At 45.8% G+C, this 23,307-nt stretch overlaps 3 protein-coding genes across 4 annotated transcripts; 2 read left to right on the forward strand and 1 right to left on the reverse strand.

The window, feature by feature from the left end:
- Nucleotides 1–522: 522 nt before the first annotated feature.
- Nucleotides 523–10,756, reverse strand: LOC135484094 (alpha-protein kinase 1-like). 2 transcript variants are annotated; one of them, XM_064765202.1, is made up of 10 exons: nucleotides 10,639–10,756; nucleotides 9,728–9,774; nucleotides 7,445–9,267; nucleotides 7,090–7,354; nucleotides 6,335–6,593; nucleotides 5,795–5,881; nucleotides 5,029–5,288; nucleotides 3,050–4,583; nucleotides 2,397–2,550; nucleotides 523–2,245 (listed from the first exon to the last, which is right to left on the reverse strand). In XM_064765202.1, the coding sequence occupies exons 4-10, from the start codon at nucleotides 7,333–7,335 to the stop codon at nucleotides 1,681–1,683; spliced, it is 3,105 nt and encodes a 1,034-aa protein (XP_064621272.1). In that variant the 5' UTR covers nucleotides 7,336–7,354; nucleotides 7,445–9,267; nucleotides 9,728–9,774; nucleotides 10,639–10,756; the 3' UTR covers nucleotides 523–1,680. The 2 variants fall into 2 exon arrangements, with proteins under 2 accessions (XP_064621272.1, XP_064621274.1); XM_064765204.1 differs by lacking the exon at nucleotides 7,445–9,267.
- Nucleotides 10,757–15,591: 4,835 nt separating this feature from the next.
- LOC135484830 (uncharacterized) lies at nucleotides 15,592–18,015 on the forward strand. Its single transcript, XM_064766519.1, has one exon. The coding sequence runs from the start codon at nucleotides 15,592–15,594 to the stop codon at nucleotides 18,013–18,015; it is 2,424 nt and encodes an 807-aa protein (XP_064622589.1).
- Nucleotides 18,016–18,422: 407 nt separating this feature from the next.
- LOC135484831 (uncharacterized) lies at nucleotides 18,423–22,477 on the forward strand. Its single transcript, XM_064766520.1, has 3 exons — nucleotides 18,423–20,612; nucleotides 20,738–21,085; nucleotides 22,364–22,477. Exons 1-3 carry the CDS (start codon nucleotides 18,423–18,425, stop codon nucleotides 22,475–22,477), a joined length of 2,652 nt encoding a protein of 883 aa, XP_064622590.1.
- Nucleotides 22,478–23,307: the final 830 nt, after the last annotated feature.

Raw genomic sequence — 23,307 nt, forward strand, 5'->3', positions numbered from 1 at the left:
TCAAATGACACGTACAATAATCCTCTACGGACTGGTCACTTCAAACCAGTTCAACTCCTGACACGTTTCCTGGGACAGGGAGTATGATGACCCCCTCATTAGTATGATGAATCCCCTAATTACATCTAACACTTTCTGTAGCATCTAATGTCAAGCAATTTGAAGCTCACCGCGGCACTACTTAATTTAGCTTCGAAACTTTGATGAAAAAGACTTCTCTGAAGCTTTTCCTAGACTGTTGGCCAATGTTGAAAGTGAGCTTGTATCAGAAATTCTGACGGTGATATCAAGGACAAAGCCCACATTTTGGTTCATGAAAGTCCAATAATGATATGATGTAAAATCAGCTACCCCAATGATTCTATTGCAGGGTCTTCCAACTTTTCCTCAACCCGGGACAGTTGCAGAAGGTCTCCAATGTTGTGACGACCCTTCGACATGCGACAAATATAACCAACTTTTGCTTAACTTCCACTCTGGGGCCAACGCGCCAACCACTGGGCCGAAAAGGAATTCCCTCATGGCCGGCGGGTTAAGCCGTGCCATATACCTGGGGGTACTATACAAAGGGAGACTTTAAGGCCAAAATAGACCCGTCATACTCATTAGCCAGGTGCACGGTGGTTAAGTGCAACTTGGACCAGCAGTCTTGCACCCCTGGCAGTTTCTTTGTACCCCCAGGATCAGCCTGGTGCCCCTTACAGACTGCTTGTAGTAGTTGGAAAGCCCTGCTACACAGGATAAGCTACCAGTCCCTCACGAAAAAAATTAGTCTGCAGTTCAAGCTACAAAGTCTGGAACGGTTTGCACAAAAGTGCTTGTCCTTTTTCATCGAAGTCAAAACCATGCGACAATTACATAAGAACACTTCATCTTGTGTAATAACTGACAACAAGAATACCACCATACATGATTTGTGCATGTTTGAGGAAATCCATTCCCCGGCAGTTTCAGCACTCCCAGAATATTTCCCTTTCATTGTTTGTTAACACTTCAAACAAACACAATGTTTAGAAATTAGCACAGTCACGAGCCACTAATCTGCTAAGAACAAATAGTAACATTACGCTTGCATGCCTGAACTTTATTTACATGTATTCTGGAAAGTTTTAACTCAGATATTGTTATGGACAGAAATACAAACGTTGCTTATTTTAACCTTACAAATGCTCAAGGTCAAATGCTGGCTTGAAATATTCTTCAATTTAATAGTATTTTGAAGACTTGCAGTAGCATGTAAACTCAGAACCCAAGCCGAAATAGAGGTCTTCAAAATTCCCAGCAATAAATTTATATCCAAACCATACCCTCTGCCTTCCAGTCCTATCGATTGATGTCATGTTGACTGACAGGACGTGATAGATATTGCATTTCGATGTCAATCGCGTCACGGACTGAGCTTACAAGTCAGTGACCGCGCAAAAAAACGCCCCAGCCACCTTTACCAAAGTTGGCAGTTCCAAGGTGTATAGACTCTTCAGAGTGTTTCAATTCTTAAAGTGTTATGAATTCATGAATCACACACCCTTCACTAAATAGATATATTACATTTCTGGTAAAATAGCGTTTTGTTCAGCTAGGAATTCAGTAGACTCTCCCAGGACAGTCCATTGCATTATCCTAATTGGATATCCTTAGGATGAGGGACGAGGCCCGTCCACTGCCTCTGGAGTGTAAGAATTAAGAGGCAAATTGAGGTCTCTTTATTCCTAGCGAGTAGCATATATCGTTACATGTCGGATGTTGCTCACTCCAAAAGTCGTCAACACCCTCTTTACCACGGTTACCAGTAACAAATACGGTCTTCAGAGGTTCTGAATTAATGGCAGGGTCTGTGAAAATGATGGTGCCTTTTTGGTCCCGGGGCAACCAACCCTGAAGGTCTGTCACCAGTATCCTGCCTTCGGACTGCTCCCATGTAAAGTGCATAAAGGCTAGGGACACGTCCACAAGTTCCTTAGTTAAATCTGGGTTGACATACTTGGAGTTGTTGGTCACTTTGACAAAATCTGACCCCTCCACGAACGGCTCAACATTTAACAAATAAACTATGTCCTTGTGGTCATCCGACAAAAGTTGGATGTGCGCTGCAGGAACAAACTGGATCTTCCAGGCCTGATTGTCGTCCTTGAGCGCCTGGTTGAACAGGGCCACGAAATGGCGCGCTGTCATCTGGCAGACGACATCCTGGTAGTACAAATGCAGCTTCTTCCGCCTGGCATCTCGGTATCTCTTGCCAACGTATCTATCAAGACAAAGAACATCTGGTGAGTTAAACGACGCATCTAAAAATGGACACCGTATCAGAGAGATATTTTCTAGCGCTTGCTGCAATTCGACCTCAGAGTAGATAGATTGTCTATTTCTGTGTCCGGATGTACCCTTTAATTTGTTACCTTGCTTTTGGTTCATCCTGATTAAGATACTGAAGTTTGATGACGTCACGCATGGCTCCCTTTGGACGAACGTCCAGCTTGTCATCGACGTAGACCAGGGTCGTCGAGCAAGTCCATGTATTGTGGGCAGCGTCGAATTTAAACACCCGGGCACCTGGGAAATACATGTGTAGATTCTTGAAATTACGGCCGGTCCCTGGAGGCGGACACCGATGACTAGAGATGCCCCGGCGGCGTCCACCAGACTGCCAGTGGCACATGGACAACACAGACAGAAGTTTTCTTTCTATCTGTTTTATACACATAGGTTAATATTCAGTGCACGACACTTGAATTTGAATTTCAGTCAATCGTCAGTATGGAAATAATTTCCATTTTAAAACCTTTCTTTTAATGAAACAACTCTGAATTTCTTCTATATAAAAGGAAAAAAGGACGAGATTTCAGTTCAATAGCCTAAAAAGTATGTCTCAGCGGTCAGTTAACCCGTCGCAGTACCTGTGTATTTTTGTTTCAGTCAGAATCATTGGTGATAGCGTCTTCAGTGACAAAATTGACGTCATAACCTTTGCCGATACACGTACATGTACTTACTTATGCCATTGAGGAAATACTCAGAAGTTGGAATCATGATGTGCCAAGTAGATACTTACGATGAACACCCAACGGTATCTCGCCTGTCTTTAAGGCGTGACCTTGGCGGGAATCAGTCATCTCGATATTAGCGGAAGGATTCATTGTCTGTCCAGGCAATGCAGAGAGGGTGCAGTCTACGAATGAGCTTATTGGGCTCACTGGATCAGGCACGAGGAACGTCTGCGGGAGTTGTGTGGGTTTGTCTTCGAGGTTCATCGGTTGGACACTCTCAACGTACTCGTCAATTTCGACCCCTTGTTCGTGACTCGCGATGGACGCATCCTCTGTCTTTGGATTCATCAAGCCTTGCGTTGATCCACTGTAACCTGTATCCTCAGATGAAGCATAAACACCAAAATCATCAGCAAGAGTAGCAGCTTCATGCGGCAATTCAAACTGTCCTCCGAGACTACCAGTCCAAGAAGCAGTTTCTACGACATTATTGGCGCTCGGAAGCCCCAGGCAATGCGATGCGACAGGCGGGCGAACTACCGCAGGAGTGCCGCTCTCTTCATTCGGACCTCCGCCAGATTTGGTCATCTGCTGAAACTGACCTTCTCTATCTCCCACTTTCACTGCTATCCCTGTGTCTCGATACCTTGACGAGTCTGCTGTCTCTGGCTGCCGTCGTCCTGATGGTCGAGTGTCAGCCTCTGGGTCCATAAGAGTAGGTGCTACTGACAAACTCACTGAGATGGAAGTTGTCTTTTCCGAGAGATCAGCGACTGAAGTGTCTCCTTCTTGTTCACCATTCCCTGCAGTGGAGCCAATAGCATGTCTGTTAGCTCTTGTATTGGAACGGGTGAGTCGAGCTCGAGTACCCGAGCGGTTGTGCTCGGTCACCATAGGAGTAGCAGCCGCTGGTTGTCGTTTGGATGGCTTGGTGTCAGCCTCTGGTTCCGTAAGTGTAGGTGCCAGGCTCCAAGAGATTGAACGAACACGTGTCGTTGCAGATTCTTCCATGGCCCTTTCGTTTTGATTGTCTTTCCTTGGAGTGGCAGCACCAGTAGCATGTCTCGTAACCCGGGTGCGGAAACGGGACAATGGCGCTCGACTGTTGGCTGTGTCCTCAGGATGGGACACCACCTGAGTGCCTATGTGGTTAGGGGTCGATGCCACAGATTCTCGGAGAGTCGGGTACCGGTATTCATAAGCTGGTAGGTTGAGAAACTCATTAGTTTCAGGAGCACTGACAGTTTTTCGCGGTAGTTCCAGCAAGTCATGGACTTTATGGATTGCTTTGACAAAGTTCTCCTCGAGAGGAACAGCGTCAGTAGCGGCGCAGTGATGATCATAAATGACCATGCAGTTCTTTTCGATCTCAATAGCTTTCGAGATTGCTCCTGGGGTAGCCATCAGACGGTAGGCTATGAAACATTGGTACACAGCGCATGTGAATTCATTCAGCTGCTCTCGACTCGTGAGTTTATTCAATGATAGGTGTCCCTTGAGGCTCATCTTGAGGTCGTTGAGAGCCTGAGTGATCTGCTTAAGCCGGTCTTCCTGAGGCAGTGTGATCACGAACATGAGCAACACCTCGCCAGCCCTTCGCTGGAAGAGAAATGGAATGAAATCAGCCTCAGAAAATGTGAGGGGCTAAAGCAATGAAAGGAAGTGAGGAAAAAACTTGTGACCAGTCAGGGTTGTCGCCAATTTGGGGAGATTCGCACTCACACCCACAGAATCGACTGTGCCCCAGATACCGAAGTCGTTTCCGCCATAACTCGATTTGCGAGTTGCCCCTAGATTTAGTTGCGTCGCATAAAGATTTAAGGGTAATACCTAGACTATTTAGCACTACTCGACCACCGGGATGTGCCCAAAGATGTGGTAGGCCTGCTGCCATAATTGTTCACACCAGAATGCAAAACTGTTCGAATCACCAATTGATGGCTATACTAGCTAATAGTAGAATCAGAGTATTTCAATGAATTCATTTAAAGAAGACAAGCAGTCTCATGATTGTGACTATGTCTTTTCAAGGCCGCCCGCTTACCGCATGCCTCGCGAAGAAAAATGGGTCGAATCTAGTCAGCCAGGCAGCCTGTCTGTTCGCAGCATAGGCCTCTTCAAGGGGATGGTTATAGCGGCACGCATACTTCAGCAGCATCTGCTTGAACTCTGAATGAGAGATGTTTCTTAGGACATCTGAGAGGATGCCCAACGAGGAGCTTATTTCTTTTTGGTCGGGCTTGGGTAGGCTGTTGTATCTCCGGATAGACTCGAGGATAAGGTCTGCAGCTTCCAACCAAAGACCTATATACAAGAACATGAGGGACAGAAAAAATAAACAAGCACTCACTTGATATCAATTAACGAAGTGTTTTTGTGTAATCTAGTCGATTTCCGCAATCCGATTCGACGAAAGAGCGCTCAGCTTAGCCATCTGTATATACTTGAACACATGTACTTGACTTTAAATTTGAGGATACTGTTGCAGTAGCTTGCACGTTCACACTTGCACTTTTGAAAAGGCCTGCTGTCATTTCCAGTTCTGTTCAAAATTACATTAGAACAGCTTATTCTCAGGTGCAAATTCGCAGCTAAGTCACACCTCTGGCCAGTATCCCGCAAAAGAAGCCACGGACCAGGTAGATCTTCGTATCTCTGGCCAGTATCCCGCCAGATAGGCCATGAACGGGTAGGACTTCGATCAAATCTCTGGCCAGTATCTCGACAGCGAGAAGCCATGGACCGGGTAGGACTTGCGTGTATGTCTTTGGTCCTCAGCCAAAATAATGATAGTATAAGTAATAGCTTACCGAGATTATGTCTGATGACTCCTTTCACCTGGACGCATGTTGCGTGAACAATGTTGTACTGGCTCTCCTCCTTATAGCGCCATTGCTCTGGAAGGACAAATTGAGTACAATGACCGTCTTGACCCTTAAGTTTTGGATCCACTCCGCCAACCCGGACTCCGTGACACAAAAGGGAAGGGAGTTCAAAGATGTAGTACCTCTGATGGTTCAGAATGACATGGACCTACAGTCCAATACGGAGTTCTCCTGAAGCAGATCTTTCAGTTTTTTGGGGTGCACCATAGCTCCTTACTTTATACAAAGGTTAGATAGTACAAAACCAAGATGAAACGTCTGCAGATATAACAGGCATATCAGAGAAGACGCAAAAGACCTGGATGTGCCCTGATGAAAGTTGGTCTCCAACACCGCCATCTGTGGACGCATAAGCTGGAAAGTAGAGTTTTGATAGACCCGGGACATTCCATTTCGTCATCCTACTCATGAAGTACGAGGCCGGTCCACTGCGTCCGGAGTGTAAGTTTTAAAGGGGTGACCAACCTTTATGTCCCTTCTCTGAGAGAATGAAATCGAGCGTCTTGTCGGCATCTTGGAGAGAGCCCCCATCTTTGAGGAACCTTGCCTTCCTTAGGTAGACCTGTGGCGCGATGGCCGTGGTGGGCGCCTGCTGTTTGATGTCGTCCACCTTGTCGAGGATGTATTTGGAGTTACCATGCAAATACATCAACCGATCAAGCAGGAGGGCGACTGACGCGGCCGTCTCGAAGGCCTTCTCTGAATAGGCATGTTCAAGACATTCCTGGAACAAAAAAACAACAACATTAGAAATATTAATTTCAATCACGCCATAGTACGGCGTTCGAGTCAAACTTGATAGACACGTTATTTCAGCAACCATTTCGATACATGTACATGTACCGGGACATATCACTTGTTGCAGTTAAAAAGTTCGAATTTCCTGTGTCACCTAGACTCCATTGCAGTCCATTTCGTCATCCCTATCGTTTTTCCTCGTTGGGCGACAGGGCGCGCGGCGACTATAGGACGAGGTCGGTCCTCTGCGTCCGGGGTATGGGAGTCACCGGGGTTCAAAGAAGTTGACCCGCCTGACTGCTGCATGCCGATTTTGGCGTTCTTAGTCAGCCTTGTCTTAGTGAAGGACTGAAAAAAACACCGATGGGCATCGAATAATGGTGACGCCAATGAGATTCGCACTGCCTCTCTAATCAAGACTGCATTCTGCAATTCATGCTAGATTTGTACAACTCGGCGATTGAGGGGGCATGCGAAACAACCTTCAGAACATCCTCCTCTGTCATATCAGGATAGACTGAATTCTTGGACTGGATGAGATCATTGATGTTGACGATCTCCTTCTTGTTGTCCGGCTCGAACTGCCACTCCTCGAAGACGAATGGCCAAGATTGGTCCTCAGCCTCGCGAACTAACTGCTGGAGTTTCGGCGACAGCGCGCTGAACCATTCCTTCAATGTCTTGTGTTGCGAGGAGGAATTCTTCAGTTGCACCCCAGCTCCTTTCATTTCAATTCGTGGACGGGAACTGAAATGAGTGATTTGAAAAAACCGTCACAGAGTTGAAGCTGAGACGACTGAATCATTAAAGGTATAGATGTCTGGAGATGCAACATACCGGTCTCCGCCCGAGCGGATGGTGTTTTGAGCCAGCAGCCCGGAAAACGTATTGTCCCGGGAATGTCGTCAAGCCAGTGTCATAAAGACGGCCGTCTTGAATGTAGGCTTGGCACAAGTTGAGACTTGCTGGACAGACCGGGGCAGTGGGACTGATCATGTGCTCGTGTTGCAGTTATACATGCATATTTGAAGTGGACAAATGATTCATGACGAATGAACTCGGTGCATGTCTGATAGCGGTAGAACATGCAGACATAATTGACCCTGATGGTGATATTGATAACCTATTAATACTGACTATCGGAACCGACCGCATTCGATTTCCGGAAAAGCAAGCAGAAATAATTTGCCCGTCACGAACGTCACTTTCGGACATCGGTGTTGAGTATGATCAAGAAGATTATCAAGAGCTCCATGACACTTTTGTTGAAGAACTCTCGTGAGATCGATACACATGGTGTAAAAGAAATTACTCCGACACAGAAAGTGGCATAAAATTTATTCCATTTTTACATGTTTTAACAGAGAGCAAAAGCATATCCTTAAACAATTTTGATACATTCATAGAGTGAATCACCTCAACAGTTCTTCTAATGCGTCTTGTGAGACTCTGGATTAAATCTTTGGATTGCGAAGCAAATGAACGACACTTTAACACTCCTACGACACGTCGTTCTCTACAATAAACTCAGCAAGGCGCCGTCGCGACTCTCCACTGAGCTGATGGAACCTTATGAGAGATATCATCAAAGCAAGACAGTCGCGACGGATCTGATAAACTTTACATTACCACTTCATGACAGAGAGACAATGCTTATTGTTGGAAGGCATCATCACCAAGACAACTTCTGGGTGCCTCTTGTGACACATTGCGTGAGAGGGAACACTGCAAGGGCGCATTCAGCTGTGAACCTGGTGTATTCATTGCGAAGTCTAAGTTCGAGTCAGCTTTAAATGTTACCTCGAATATGTAACTACTCCATCTATTTGACGTCTCCACGCACAACAAAAAGTCCATGCTTTGCCCTTCACCGTACTTAGAATCAAGATCACGAATACGCAATCGTGATACCTGGGGAAGTCGTCTGCTTTCATCCAGTCCCAAAGTTTCTTCATTTAGGAAAACCTTCTTAAGCCTGCTCAGGTTTTTAAAAACGAAGTACCACTGGTCCGATTTGTGGACAAGTGTCAATGAAAATTGTCTTTGTGAAATCGTCGCGTCATTAAGTTTTACCTGGACACCCCCTGAAGGTGCAAGTCTGCCAAACACCATTACCCCGTCACCTATCACTTTATCCTTCGGGTAGAATTCTTTCAATCGTTTTGGCGTGAGAGGCGAGTAGCTGAAAACCACCTTGTTCTCGTCCGTCCCGCCACCCAGTTGAACTTGTGTTTCAGCCTCCGGATTCTCTTCGACGACAATACCACTATCCGCCACGGAATTGTCCTTTTCTAATCCACTGCTGGGAACACCTAACTTAACCGAGACATCTCTCGAAGAAAAATCATTTCGCGGTTTTGCCCTTTTTTCGTTGTCACATCCCGCATTAGCCGTATTCGCTACATCTACATTAACTTTCGTGTCGGCATCGTGGTCTACTTCTATGATATTATGTCTCCCCGCATCTTCAATTGATGCGGCTCGCCGGGGTTCCTCTTCTTTCGTGTCCGCATCGGGGTGTACTTCTATGATATTATGTCTCCCAGCACCTTCGGCTGATACGGCTCGCCGGGGTTCCTCTTCTTTTGTTTCGGCCTCTGGGTCCTCCTCTACAATGTCACGCCCCGAATCCATCCTAATATTCTCAACTTCGAAACTATCTATAAGAGACAAGACCACTAATGAATATTCATAGGTTGGTGTCCTATCAATTAGACGAGTGCATGTTTTTAACTCTCAAGTACATATTTGGAGAGGCATTGAAAAATTATTTGTTGTGGCAAGTCTACAGATATAAAGAAATTATTTGATGAAAAAATTAATTTCGAATTTTGCTAATTTGGTAATAGGGGGCGTGTTTTGAGATTTTTCTGCCAGTTAGTGGAAATATCAATGTCTGTCTAATTTGTCGATTATCAAAAAATTTCCGTGGTCAACTACCAGTTATTTTTCACCATTTACTTGCCCGACTGTCCGGAATATCAAAATTTCAGATTCACAGCCCCACGCAGCATTTGATGCGTCGCGGTCAAACATTGACAATTTAACTGCTAAAAGGCTTAAAAAATCAATGGTGGTTTTGTCTCATAAAGCGATATAACCAGATTGTTGTTTACTCACCATGTACTCGACTTTAGACTGCAAATGGCGCTCGGTAGAATCACGACCTAAAAATTTAACAGAGACACATATTAATCAAGATAGTAATCAGAGTTTTGATAAAACGCAGACTTGAATCTATAACCGGCCCATGTAAACTTTAAACTAGTTGTACACCTGTGCAAGTATTTATTCCAGAAAACTGTGTTTTTATGTCTTGTGTATCTCACACTACATTTTCCAGGTCACAGAACTTGGTGCGGTTAATTGTCAAACGGAACTTTTTTCATGCTTCATGAACACTAGAAATGTGCTTAGAAATGAAGTTTCGTTTTAGAATTTGTGGCACCAACAGAAAACCATGTTTCTTGGGTAAATTGGGGGTGCTCTTTCCAAAAATGAGGTTTTCTGGAGCTTTTTTTTAGGTTGTGAAATATGTCTGTGGAGGAAGTGATAAAATGTCAGACAAATGGAGTAGATTAATGCAGGCCGGTGCAGAAGTAGAAAGTGTCTCCCTGGAAAAAGTGTCCGGTCCTACTTTATTCTGACGCATTATGGTCCATGGTTCTCTTGATGCCATGACTGTCAACACCTCAGATATTAAGGACATTTCAAACTTCTATACCGGCAATTATTAGAATAAATGACGAAATCGGAGTGTATCGATAATACATGTACCAATAAACTCTCCGTTCCACTGTTCAGATATCATTCTTCGGAGTGGTCAGTATATTAGTGTCACGCAGACACTTACTGACGGTACACTCTGGACGCCGTGGATCAGCGTCGTCTCTCCCCTGGGAAGACTATGAAAGGACTGTCGTCACGAATCTTACCGACGGGCTGTCAATTTGCCCCGCGGATTGTTTACAAATTCGCGAGGGGGGGGGGGGGGGGGGGCAGAAATAGAAGCTTTCAAAGACAACACTTACCTCTTGTTTTCACCGATTTAGAAAGACAAGAGAATTGTTTTCAAGCGCGGGTAGAATGAAATCAATGGCGTCCAGTTTGACAGGTCTCGACTCATCGCGTGTCACCATCGCCGACAATACGTAACTGGAATGGTTGGTAATTGATATTTATAGAACGGGGCATTTCTTTTTCACTTTTCTCAACTTAGGATTGGTCGAATTCGAAATATAATCTTGGGTTTTCCGAGGCCACTTGAATATGTTATACTTTATATTCTTCTCAATAACGAAAGCGCAACTACTTTCAATACAAATTTCAATACAAACTGTACATACACATGACATATACAAGGATTATAAGATTTAAGTTCTGTTAAGAAGTCGAAGTACTCTTTTCAAATTCGACTACACAAATTCTTTGGATTTCAAGTCATCGTATCATAAACTGTCTCCTAATCTTTGACAGATAACATGGCTTGTGCGTTCTTCCCGTTGATAATAATAATGAGTCTTTTATATAGCGCAATTCCGTGACACTAAGTTCTCGCTCAAATCGCTTTAGGTTATCTTATTATTACCCCGGTCTCCACAGAAATCAATCAGGGGTTTCAAGGAGCAACCAGAAGGTGCTCACTTGAACTCGACCAGTAGGGGAACTAAGCAGTGACTCGGCCGGGAGTCGAAACCACGACCTCCTGATCATGAGACCGACTCTCTTCCACTGCGCTACCGCTGCCCCGTGCCCCGTTGATGACATCTACCATAGGCCCAAATGTGTTCAGTTCATGCTGTGCCAGCTATGGTGAGTCTGTATGATACAGGCAGAGGTTGGCTGATGTACAATGTGCTCGATGGCTGTGTAGGCTGCATCCAGTGCAGAGGAACAATCTGCACACCCGGGATCGCGAAGCTCAAGTGACTGGAAGACGGCGTTCCTCCATTAAAGATACAGACTCTATTTCCAGGTAACTGAAGCCAATTGTGGGCATCCCCAGGATAGCCAGCTGGAGACGAGAACATCCAGGTGCTCTAGCCAGATTCGAGGACATGACACTAGTCCGACGAAACGCACACCAAGGACCTCTAGTGGGGTTACTTGGCCCGAGAACGGTACACATCTTCAGTAGATCAGTATCTATCGGTCCACTAAATACACAACCAGACCTCAAGCAGGTTGTTGGGGCCGAGGACAGTAAGAATCCAATGAAGGCACATCACCAGCAGGTCATTGGAGTCAGTCTCTGTCCACAAATACACACCCAGAACCACCAGCAGGTGATTGGGGCAGAGGACAGTAATTGTCCAATGAAGGCACATCACCAACAGGTTATTGGAGACGAGGACAATACTTTTGCAAAGAAGAGATCCCCCGTGGATCAGTCTCTGTCCACGAATGCACAGCGAGAACCTCCAGCAAGTGATTGGGGCCGAGGACAGTAATTGTCCAATGAAGGCACATCACCAGCAGGTAATTGGAGACGAGGACAGTCCTTTCCCAATGAAGAGACATCCTCCGTGGATCAAAATCTGTTCACTGAATGCACACCCAGAACCTCCAGCAGGTCATTGGGGCCGAGGACAGTAATTGTCCAATGAAGGCACATCACCAGCAGTTCAATGGAGACGAGGACAGTCCTTTCCCAATGAAGAGACATCCTCCGTGGATCAAAATCTGTTCACTGAATGCACACCCAGAACCTCCAGCAGGTCATTGGGGCCGAGGACAGTAATTGTCCACTGAAGGCACATATCTGTCCACTGAATCCAATGGACACCCAGAATCTCAAGCATGTTGTTGGAGCTGAGGACGGTAATTGTCTAATGAGGTCGCATCTCCAGAGGAAAAGTCTGTGTCCACGAATGCTTACCCAGAACCACCAGCAGGTGAATGGGGCCGAGGACAGTACATTTCCAATGAAGAAACATCCTCCGTCGATCAATATCTCTTCAATGAATGCACACACAGGACCTCCAGCAGGTCATTGGAGCCCATGACAGTACTTGTCCAATGAAGGCATATCACCAGTGGAACAGTACCTGTCAAATGAATGCACACCCAGGACGTCCAGCAGGTTATTGGAGACGAGGACAGTCCTTTTTCAATGAAGAGACATCTTCGTGGATCAGTATCTGTTCACTGAATGCACACAAAGGACATCCAGTAGGTCATTGTGGCCAAGGACAGTACTTGTCCAATGAAGGCATATCACCAGTGGAAGAGTATATGTCAAATGAATACACAACCAGGACCTCCAGCAGGTCATTGGAGCCGAGGACAGTACTTGTCTAATGAAGACACATATCTGTCTACTGATTCCAATGGACACCCAGAAACTCCAGTATGTTGTTGAAGCTGAGGACAGTACTTGTCCGATGAAGGCATATCTCCTGTCCGATGATGGCACACCAAGGACATCCAGTAGGTTATTGGTGCCGAGGACAGTACTTGTCCAATGAAGAGACATCCCCGTGGATCAGTCTCTGTCCACGAATGCACACCCAGAACCTCCAGCAGGTCATTGGGGCCGAGGACAGTAATTGTCCACTTAAGGCACATCAACAACAGGTTATTAGAGACGAGGACACGACTTGTCCAATGAAGAGACATCCTCCGTGGATCAGTCTCTGTACACGAATGCACACCCAGAACCTCTATCAGGTCATTGGAGCCGAGGCCAGTACTTGTCCAATGAAGGCATATCACCAGTGGAACAGTATCTTTCAAATGAATGCACACCCAGGACGTCCAGCAGGTTATTGGAGACGAGGACAGTCCTTTTCCAAGGAAGAGACATCCTCCGTGGATCAGTATCTGTCCACTGAATGCACAGCCAGGACCTCCAGCAGGTCATTGGGGCCGAGGCCAGTACTTGTCCAATGAATGCATATCACCAATGGAAGAGTTTCTGTGAAATGAATGCACACCAAGGACCTCCAGCAGGTTGTTGGGGGCCGAGGACAGTACTTGTCTAATGAGGTCACATCTCCAGACGAAAAGTCTGTGTCCACGAATGCCTAGAACCACCAGCAAGTGATTTGGGCCGAGGACAGTAATTGTTCAATGAAGGCACATCACCAGCAGGATTTTTGAGACGAGGACAGTACTTTTCCAATGAAGATACATCCCCCGGGGATCAGTCTCTGTCCACAAATGCACGCCCAGAACCTCCAGCAGGTCATTGGGGCTGAGGACAGTAATTGTCCAATGAAGGCACATCACCTGCAGGGTATTGGAGACGAGGGCAGTACCTTTCCAATGAAGAGAGATTCTCCGTGGATCAGTCTCTGTCCACGAATACACACCCAGAACCTCAAGCAGGTCATTTGGGCCGAGAACAGTACATTTCCAATGAAGAGACATCCCCGTCGATCATTATCCGTTCAGTAAATGCACCCCCAGGACCTCCAGCAGGTCATTGGAACCGAGGACAGTACTTATCTAATGAAGGCAAATATCTGTCTACTGATTACAATGGACACCAAGAACTTCAAGCATGTTGTTGGAGCTGAGAAAAGTACTTGGCCAATGAAGGCATATCTCCTGTCCGATGATGGCACACCCAGGACATCCAGTAGGTTATTGGGGCCGAGGACAGTACTTGTCCATTGAGGTCACATCTCCAGTGGATAAGTCTCCGTCCACGAATGCATACCCAGAACCTCCAGTAGGTCATTGGGGCCGAGGACAGTACTTGTCCAACGAAGGCATATCACCAGTAGAACAGTATCTGTCAAATGAATGCACACCTAGGACGTCCAGCAGGTTATTGGAGACGAGGACAGTCCTTTTCCAATGAAGAGACATCCCCCGGGAATCAGTCAGTCAATGATGCACACCCAGAACCTCCAGCAGGACATTTGGGCCGAGGACAGTAATTGTCGAGTGAAGGAACATCAACAACAGGTTATTGGAGACGAGGACAGTACTTTTCCAATGAAGAGACATCCCCGTGGATCAGTATCTCTCCACTGAAAGCACAGCCAGAACTTCCAGCAGGTCATTGGGGCCAAGGACAGTAATTGTCCAATGAAGGCACATCAACAACAGGTTATTAGGGACGAGGACACTACTTTTCCAATGAAGAGACATCCCCCGTCGATCAGTATCTCTTCACTGAATGCACACCAAGAATCTCCAGCAGGTCATTGGAGCCGTGGCCAGTACTTGTCCAATGAAGGCATATCACCAGTGGAGCAGTATCTGTTAAGTGAATGCACACCCAGGACCTCCAGCAGGTCATTGGGGCCGAGGACAGTACTTGTCCAATGAAGGCATATCACCAGTGTGCATTCGTGGACAGAGACTGATCCACGGGGGGTGTCTCTTCATTTGTAAAGTAGTGTCCTCGTCTCCAATAACCTGCTGGTGATATGCCATCTTTGGAAAATTACTGTCCTCGGCTCAAATGACCTGCTGGAGGTTCTGGGTGTGCATTCGTGGACAGAGACTGATCCACGGGGATGTCTCTTCATTGGAAAAGTACTTTCCTCGTCTCCAACAACCTGCTGGGGAGGTGCCTTCATTGGACAATTACTGTCCTCAGCCCCAATGACCTGCTGAAGGTACTGGGTATGCATTCGTGGACGGAGACTTGTCCACTTGAGATTTGACCTCATTAGACAAGTTTTGTCCTTAGTGGATAGGAGTTAATAGTTTCCCAGGAGGATGTGACTGTCTTCGGCTCACATCCGGCTGGTGCGGACTTGGTCCGCGGGGGTCGAATGGCGCGCTGAAGAAGAAGGACGGAGATCGAATTTTGTAGCAAGGAATTCCTGAATAAAGCGGAAGAACTGTTATGTTTTATATCGTCTAAGAGTCTAATAACCAAGTGGTAGCAGAGCGTAGTTATCAATATAGTATAGAGACTTTAAAGCATAGAGTTCCGAAAAAATGAGTAAAGATCGGGGTACCCTAAAGATCGAGCCGACCTCCCGCGCCCTGGCCGCTCGCAGGACGCGCCATCAGAACAAGACATGCAAGTTGCACGTGTTGATGTACACGATGCACGTGGCGATGTACACGATGTACGTAGCGAAGGCACGCATACAGAAGACGGTGAACAGGATGAGTATAACCTCAATGGATTGCATGCTGATGATGATGATGAGCGTGAGAAATGTTCTGAGAAAGAGGTGAGAGAATGGAAAGCACAGAAAGCTGTAGATAAAGCAGGTTTTACAAAGACAAGAAGAAAACTGGCGTCGTTGCTGGACGATGTGTTGGAAGAGTTAGGCCTAGACACCGATAGGGATACATCCTTGAGTGAAGATGCCCGTAATCAAATAGAAGCAGCTGCCAAGAAGGTTGATGATGCTCAAGAGAGGGCGATGAGAACCATGTCGAAGCTGACCTACGCGTATTTAGACAATGGAAAACTTGAAGATTTCGACAAAATCTCTGATGAGATGGAGAAGATTGCGCAAGAGTATGACGACATAAGCAAGAAACTCGAGGAGTTTTATGTATCAACGAAGAAAAAGCGTGTTGAGGAAACGCCAGTAGTAACCAGCAGTCCAAGAAGGCCGCCCCCTAGTGTTACCACTGCCAGTGGTACCAGTGACACTATCACCAGTCGTGGTACTACCACTACTAGCAGCAGTAGTACCAGCCCAAGCTCAAGACCAGTTGCTGCAGCGGTCACGACCAGCAGTTCCCGTAGAGTCTCATCCGGAAGTTCCAGTTCTCAGGCCGTTGAGTTTGATCCTACAAGGCATTTAACCCGCGTTACTATCCCCAAGTTTAGTGGTGATAAGAGAAACTACTCAGCATGGAAGGCTGCCTTCACTAGTTGCGTCGATGAAACCACTATCACTGCAGAGTACAAGCTGTTGAGACTTAGAGAATGCCTTACTGGTGAAGCTCTGAAAGTTGTTGATGGGTTGGGGTATTCAGCGTCTGCATATGAAGTTGCTAAGGATCGCCTGGAGAGAAAATACGGAGGCCAGAGGAGGCAGCTTATCCTGAGACTGGATGAGTTAGAGAAGTTCAAGCAAGTCCGTGATGGGAATGCAAAGGATTTAGAGAAATTGGCAGAACTATTAGATGTCATCACAGTTAATTTGAAGGATGCGCACCAGGAATCTGAATTGGGCAGTGGCAGTTTGTTTCTGTCAATACAGCGGAAACTGAGTGAGCTTCTCCTTGCACGCTACCACAGATGGGCCTATGATAAAGCAAAAGAGAAAACTGTGATGTCCCTTCGAGAATTTGTAAATGAAGAAACAGAGTTTCAAGTCAACGCTATGGAAGCCATCAGTGGTGTGAGGGATTTTCCCAAGAAAGACCCAAGAAAAGATAGGAGCTTTGTCACGTCACAAAGTAGCACAGACCGTCAATCACAGTCACACTCCGGAGCCATGGGAAAATACACCAGATCATGCAATGTATGCGGTTCAGAGCATGGAGCATGGGAATGTGACAGCTTTAAGGCGATGTCAGTGGACCTGCGGTGGAAAACAGCCAAAGAAAAGAAACTTTGCTACAGATGTCTTAGCGGTAATGGTCACAGAGCAGAAAAGTGCCCAAGGACACGTCAATGCAAGATAGATGGCTGCAAACAGACACACCACCGGTTGCTGCATGGAAAAGCGAAGAGAGCTGAGAGTCGTCGACCCATGGAAGGGAGTGGTAACTACCAAGACTCAGATGAGAGCACAATGGCAACAGTGACACTGGCTGCAAAGAACTGGAGTGAAATCGCGCTGAGAACCGTTCCAGTCATAATAAAGCATGGTGGAAAAAGAATAAAGACTAACGCCTTGCTAGATGATGCGAGTACATCGACCTACATAGATGCAAACTTAGCTGCAGAACTCGGAGTGCAAGGGAAAATTGAACAAACCACAGTTAACGTCCTAAATGGAAAGCTGAAGACATTCACCACCATGCCAGTTGAAGTGGGAATAGAAAGTTTGAATCGACGAGTAGATATGAAGATTTGGGCAAAGACAGTGGATAAAGTCACGGGTGATTTAAAAGCAACAGATTGGTCTTTGAAGCAGGATCAATATAGCCATTTGAAAGATATCCGGTTTCCAAAGATTGGTAAGAGAACCTCAGTGGATCTCCTGATAGGTGCAGATTACAGTGAGCTACATCAAAGCATTCGAGACGTCATTGGTCGACCTGGTGAACCAACAGCGAGAGAGACAAGACTGGGATGGACGTGTATCGGTCCGGTAGGGACTCCCTCGGGCCAAAAGAGGGAGGCAACCAACATAGCTTACAGCTTCTTCACCAAGGAGTCGCCATTGCTGCATGAAATCAATGATAACCTGAGAGCATTTTGGGAGATAGAGAGCATCAGCAAAGTGAATGAAGGACAAACCCCCTTGAATGAGAGTGATCGGAAAGTGCTGCAGAATGCCAGATCGTCAGTCAAGATAGTAGAGGACTGATATCAAGTGGCCGTACCATGGAAGGGAAACCACCACCCAGCAATGCCAGATAGCCGGGAGATGGCTGAGAAACGGCTGATATCAACAGAGACCAAACTGCAGAAAAATCCAGAGCTTGGAAAAAGTTACTCCCGAGTCATTCAGCAATACCAAGAAAAGGGTTACATTAAGAAGATCAAGGATGATGAGAGAAATAGTCAGCAGTGGTACCTACCACACTTCCCTGTGGTCCGTGTCCTGACAAGAGCACAACAAAAACAAGGATAGTTTTCGATGCCTCGGCGAAAGTTGACGGAGTCAGTTTGAATGACAATATAAATACAGGACCGAAGATCCAAAACGAGCTGTTCGAGGTATTACTGCGCTTTAGGAGGTACCCAGTTGCTATTGTTTGCGACATAGCGGAGATGTACCTGCAGATATCCTTAGAAGAAGAAGATAAAAGGTATCACCGATTTCTGTGGCGGGACCTAGAAGACAGGACAAGAGATCCAGAGACGTTTGAGTTCCAGCGACTTGTTTTTGGAATCAACAGCTCACCGTTTTTGGCACAGTTGGTTTCTCAAGAGCATGCAAGAGCCCACCAGACACAGTGCCCTAGAGCAGCAGAGGCAATTTTGAAGTCAACTTACATGGACGACACTCTTGACTCAGTGAACGATGATGAACAGGGAAAAAAGCTGTACAGAGAGTTATCAGCATTGTGGAAAGGAGCTGGGATGCATGCCAGAAAATGGTTGTCCAACTCACCCGAAGTTTTAGCCATCATACCAGATGAAGATAGAGCTTCAGAGATTAATTTGGAGGAGGGATATTTGCCATCAGTAAAGGCCCTTGGAGTGCTGTGGAAGGCGGAAGAAGACGCGTTCTGTTATCGGCTGACACCCCCTGCTGCTGATCTCAAGCTTACGAAGAGGAGCCTACTGCGAAGAATAGCAACCATTTTTGATCCCCTTGGGTTGATGTCGCCATATGTTATACAAGGAAAAATCATCATGCAGGATGTATGGATGTGTGGCGTGGAATGGGATGAAGAATTGCCAGAGGAGATTGAAAAGAAAGCTTGGGATTGGATAGTTGAAATCACAGGGTTGGCCCAAGCCAGGATCCCTAGATGCCTACAACTTGCTGAGGAGATGACAAGTTTCCAACTTCACACCTTTGGTGATGCCTCAAAAGATGCATATGGGACTGTGGTGTATGCAAGAAGCACCTATGCCAGTGGAATGGTAGCCACAAGGATTGTAGCGTCCAAGACCAAGGTTGCACCGTTAACCTCAGTGAGCATCCCGAGACTAGAGATGATGGCGGCGGTCCTAGGACTTCAACTCAGTCTGAACATTGTAGCAGCATTGGCCACCAATGTCAAGGAGGTGGTGTTTTGGAGTGATAGTCAAAACGTTCTCTGGTGGATAAAGCGACCTAGCAGAAAACTGAAACCTTTCGTTGCCAACCGAGTAGGCCTGATACAGCAACATACAGACCCTCAACAGTGGAGATATGTGCCAACCAAAGAAAACCCAGCAGACCTGCCTTCAAGAGGTGTAAGAGCAAAAGACCTAGCAGAGTCCAGCCTATGGTGGGACGGCCCAGAGTTTTTACAGAGGGATTCTTCAGAGTGGCCAGAGAGAGTTGTTGGACAGGGAGATGAAGTCCAGGATGAAATGAAAAATGAGAGCAGTTACCTCAGCTTGGAAGAAAAGAACAGTCTAAAACAAGTGATGAACCTTGCAGATACAAGACTAGACCCTTCCCGATTCTCCAGCTGGCAGAGATTGACACGTGTTCATGCATGGGTGCAGCGGTTTATCGGAAATTGTCAGGCAGCCCCCACTGAGAGGAAACAAGGAGAACTAGAAGTTGAGGAAGTAAAAGCGACTGAGTTACTCTTGATTAGACAGTGCCAAAAAGAAGCCTTTGCAGAGGAGTATAGCGCGTTATGCCATGGAAGGGAGCTGCCCAAGTCCAGTCAAATAGCTGGCCTGACGCCAAAATTAGATGCCGACTTCTTACTTCGTAGCAACAGTCGTCTAGCTTATGATGATAATCTGTCCTATGAAGCCAAGTTCCCGATAATACTACCGAGAAAACACCACGTGACCCAGTTACTGGTGAGATTCTACCATGAAAGAGAGAATCATGTAGCTGGGACAAACAAGATCTTGTCAGAGATGTCAGCCAAGTATTGGATTATTAGAGGTCGAGAGGAGATCCGGGATTGGGAGGCTAAGTGCGCAGCCTGTGAACGTAAGAAGGCAAGAGTAACGTCACAATTGATGGCCCCCCTGCCAAGAACAAGAGTGAGTCCACCAATGAGAGCCTTCTCAGTTTCTTCAGTCGACTATGCTGGACCGTTTCTTACTAAGCAAGGACGAGGGAGAGTACAAACTAAGAGATACCTGTGCCTATTTACTTGCCATGCCTCGAGGGCGGTACACTTGGAGATGGCATATGCTTTAGATACCAACTCGTTCCTGAATGCCTTCAACAGATTTACTCACCGTAGAGGCGTCCCAGTAGAAGTTACTTCAGATAATGGCACGAACTTCGTTGGGGCTAACCGAGAATTGATGGAATTGGTCACCCAGCTGGACCAAGTGAGAGTAACTAGAGATGGAGCAGCGCGAGGAATAAAATGGAGGTTTAATCCGCCACATGGACCTCACTTTGGTGGAATTCATGAAAGTCTGGTGCAAAGAAGGCGATATATGCTGTACTTCAGAAAGCAGACATCACAGATGAAGAGCTGAGCACTGCATTCACTGGAGCTGAAGCCCTGCTCAATTCCAGGCCGTTGTCTTACCAGTCAGCAGATTCCAAGGATGCTCCCCCTATAACACCTAACCACTTTCTATTTGGTCAGTGCGGCGGACAGTTTGCCCCAGAAGAGATAGATAGCTCAGATTTCAACCCAAGACGACGATGGAGGAGAGTTCAGGAGCTACTGAAGGAATTTTGGTCCCGGTGGTTAAAGGAGTGGCTCCCTCTGTTGCGTCAGCGCCACAAGTGGAGAGATGTCAAGAAGGATTTAGAAGTAGGAGACGTTGTACTGGTGGCAGATCCTGGATCAGTGAGAGGAGATTGGCCAATGGGACGAGTAACAGAAGTGTTTACCGGCAGAGATGGTCATCGTCGAGTGGTCAAAGTCCAGGTTGGCGAGAAGACTATGATAAGGCCAATCGTCAGGTTGTGCCCCCTGCGGTGCTGACATGTTTGCTTGCTGTCATTTTATTGGTGCGTGGTGGCCAGGCCACGCTTGCTGTTGTTTATTGGTGCATGGTGCCCAGTCCATGCTTGCTGTCGTTATTGGTGCGTGGTGCCCAAGCCATGCTGGTCGCAGATCGTTCGTGGTGCATGGTGCCCAAGCCATGCTGGTCGCAGATCGTTCGTGCATGGTGCCCAAGCCATGTTAACCATCATCGAGAAGTGGCTTGCTCGAGGACAGTGACATTTAATAGACTTATCATTATGGATATCCTTTTTGTGAAATGGACACTTGGATACGTGTAGAGACCTTTTTGAAATAGTGCTTATCAGTCACTATCCGGACAATGGTGAACTTAATGAAACAACAGAAATTCTGAATGCTAACAATCAGTTTGTTTAGACTTAATCAAAATGGGTTGATAATTAGAATTGGGAGCAAAATTGCTTCGGGTTACTTGTTTTTCATTAAACCATATCAACCAACACGTTACAGTTTTTTGTGGATGACAGTATTCAGAGTTTCAACCGTTTCATTCTTTGTGCATAATTGTGGAAGTTGAGAATTCTGTGTTCCATAACAGATGGACAGACGGACAAAAATTGGCATTTTCAAAGAGTATAGATGGAATAGTGATTCACTATTGGATATATTCTATAGACAGTTGATCTGCATTAGTCAAGCTGAACCTACTGTAAAGTCAGTCGGGATACGTTACCGGAAATTATTATGGACTGTCATTTTATGAATATTCCGGGTTCAGCTGGTATTTGTTAACAAAACGTCATTTCACTTTAAACTCGGCATAAGCCTTTTAAGCATAGTTTTTGAACAACTGTGAGTCCAGTACTCAATAGGTTAAATTTGGGGTTCTATCAGTTGGGACATTGATCATCAATAGTATACACATGTACATAAGTTTAATAGATTTGATTACCGTTAAGGTTTTAACGGGGAAGGGAGGATGGATAGGAGTTAATAGTTTCCCAGTAGGATGTGACTGTCTTCGGCTCACATCCGGCTGGTGCGGACTTGGTCCGCGGGGGTCGAATGGCGCGCTGAAGAAGAAGGACGGAGATCGAATTTTGTAGCAAAGAATTCCTGAATAAAGCGGAAGAACTGTTATGTTTTATATCGTCTAAGAGTCTAATAACCATGGTCTACGTCGATGAGAAGCTGAACGTTCGCCCCAAGGGAGCCATGCGTTACGTCATCAAACTTCAGTATCTTAATCAGGATGAACCAAAAGCAAGGTAACAAATTAAAGGGTACATCCGGACACAGAAATAGACAATCTATCTACTCTGAGGTCGAATTGCAGCAAGCGCTTGAAAATATCTCTCTGATACGGTGTCCATTTTTTGATGCGTCTTTTAACTCACCAGATGTTCTTTGTCTTGATAAGCCCCCCTCTTAGGAGGGGCTCTTAAGATACACGTGTGTGCGGGAGTATATAATGTAAATGAATGAAGAGAAATAAAGAGAGTAACTATATTGTATATCCAACAAACAATTGTTTTTGGTATTTTTCTGAATTAACTCCGTTGAGTTTACCGATTTCTCCGCGATCTTCCGGTGGTGGTTGCTATCCCATTGGTTGAAATTAAGTTAAATTAAATTTAAATCTTCATGGGAATTCGCTACATCATATGCCTAAGAAATTGGCCAATTATATTAATATTTTTATTAGAGAAATATCCGTCCTAAATAATGACAGAAAAGGGTGGTTTATTTCAATTTTGTGTCGACATGGTCGAGGTCACGTGACATAAAAACAAAACAATCGCACACACCCGTCCAAAAAAGGCACTTTAAGAAAGAAAAAAAACGTTTTTCCTGCTTAAAACCACACTGACGACTAAGTTATTTTAGTCTACTACCCAAATCTGAAGTATCAAAATGAATTACAAACTAGAACTAGCTCTATTTAGCAAAAGTTGCGTGAAAAATTCGGGTGAGCGACATTCTGAACCCTAGCGTCCAATAATTAAACTACTTTCAGCCGTCTGCTCCGGTCTCGTTAGGGAGTTTTTCCCAAATGTACGCGATGATGACGTGCCCCATTAACAGGACGTGACATCTATTTT

This window comes from Lineus longissimus, chromosome 3, assembly GCF_910592395.1.
Source record: "Lineus longissimus chromosome 3, tnLinLong1.2, whole genome shotgun sequence".
Classification (NCBI taxonomy): domain Eukaryota; kingdom Metazoa; phylum Nemertea; class Pilidiophora; order Heteronemertea; family Lineidae; genus Lineus; species Lineus longissimus.

Coding starts and splice junctions, on each gene's coding strand:
- LOC135484830 (XM_064766519.1), top strand. CDS start 15,592: ATGCAAGTTGCACGTGTTGATGTACACGATGCACGTGGCGATGTACAC.
- LOC135484831 (XM_064766520.1), top strand. CDS start 18,423: ATGTACCTGCAGATATCCTTAGAAGAAGAAGATAAAAGGTATCACCGA. Junction 20,613..20,737: donor TGGTCACCCAGCTGGACCAA/GTGAGAGTAACT, acceptor GCTGTACTTCAG/AAAGCAGACATCACAGATGA. Junction 21,086..22,363: donor TGGTGGCAGATCCTGGATCA/GTGAGAGGAGAT, acceptor ATATCGTCTAAG/AGTCTAATAACCATGGTCTA.
- LOC135484094 (XM_064765204.1), bottom strand. CDS start 7,335: ATGAAAGGAGCTGGGGTGCAACTGAAGAATTCCTCCTCGCAACACAAG. Junction 5,882..6,334: donor CTCAGAGAAGGGACATAAAG/GTTGGTCACCCC, acceptor TTGTCCTTCCAG/AGCAATGGCGCTATAAGGAG. Junction 5,289..5,794: donor AGTCATCAGACATAATCTCG/GTAAGCTATTAC, acceptor TCTTGTATATAG/GTCTTTGGTTGGAAGCTGCA.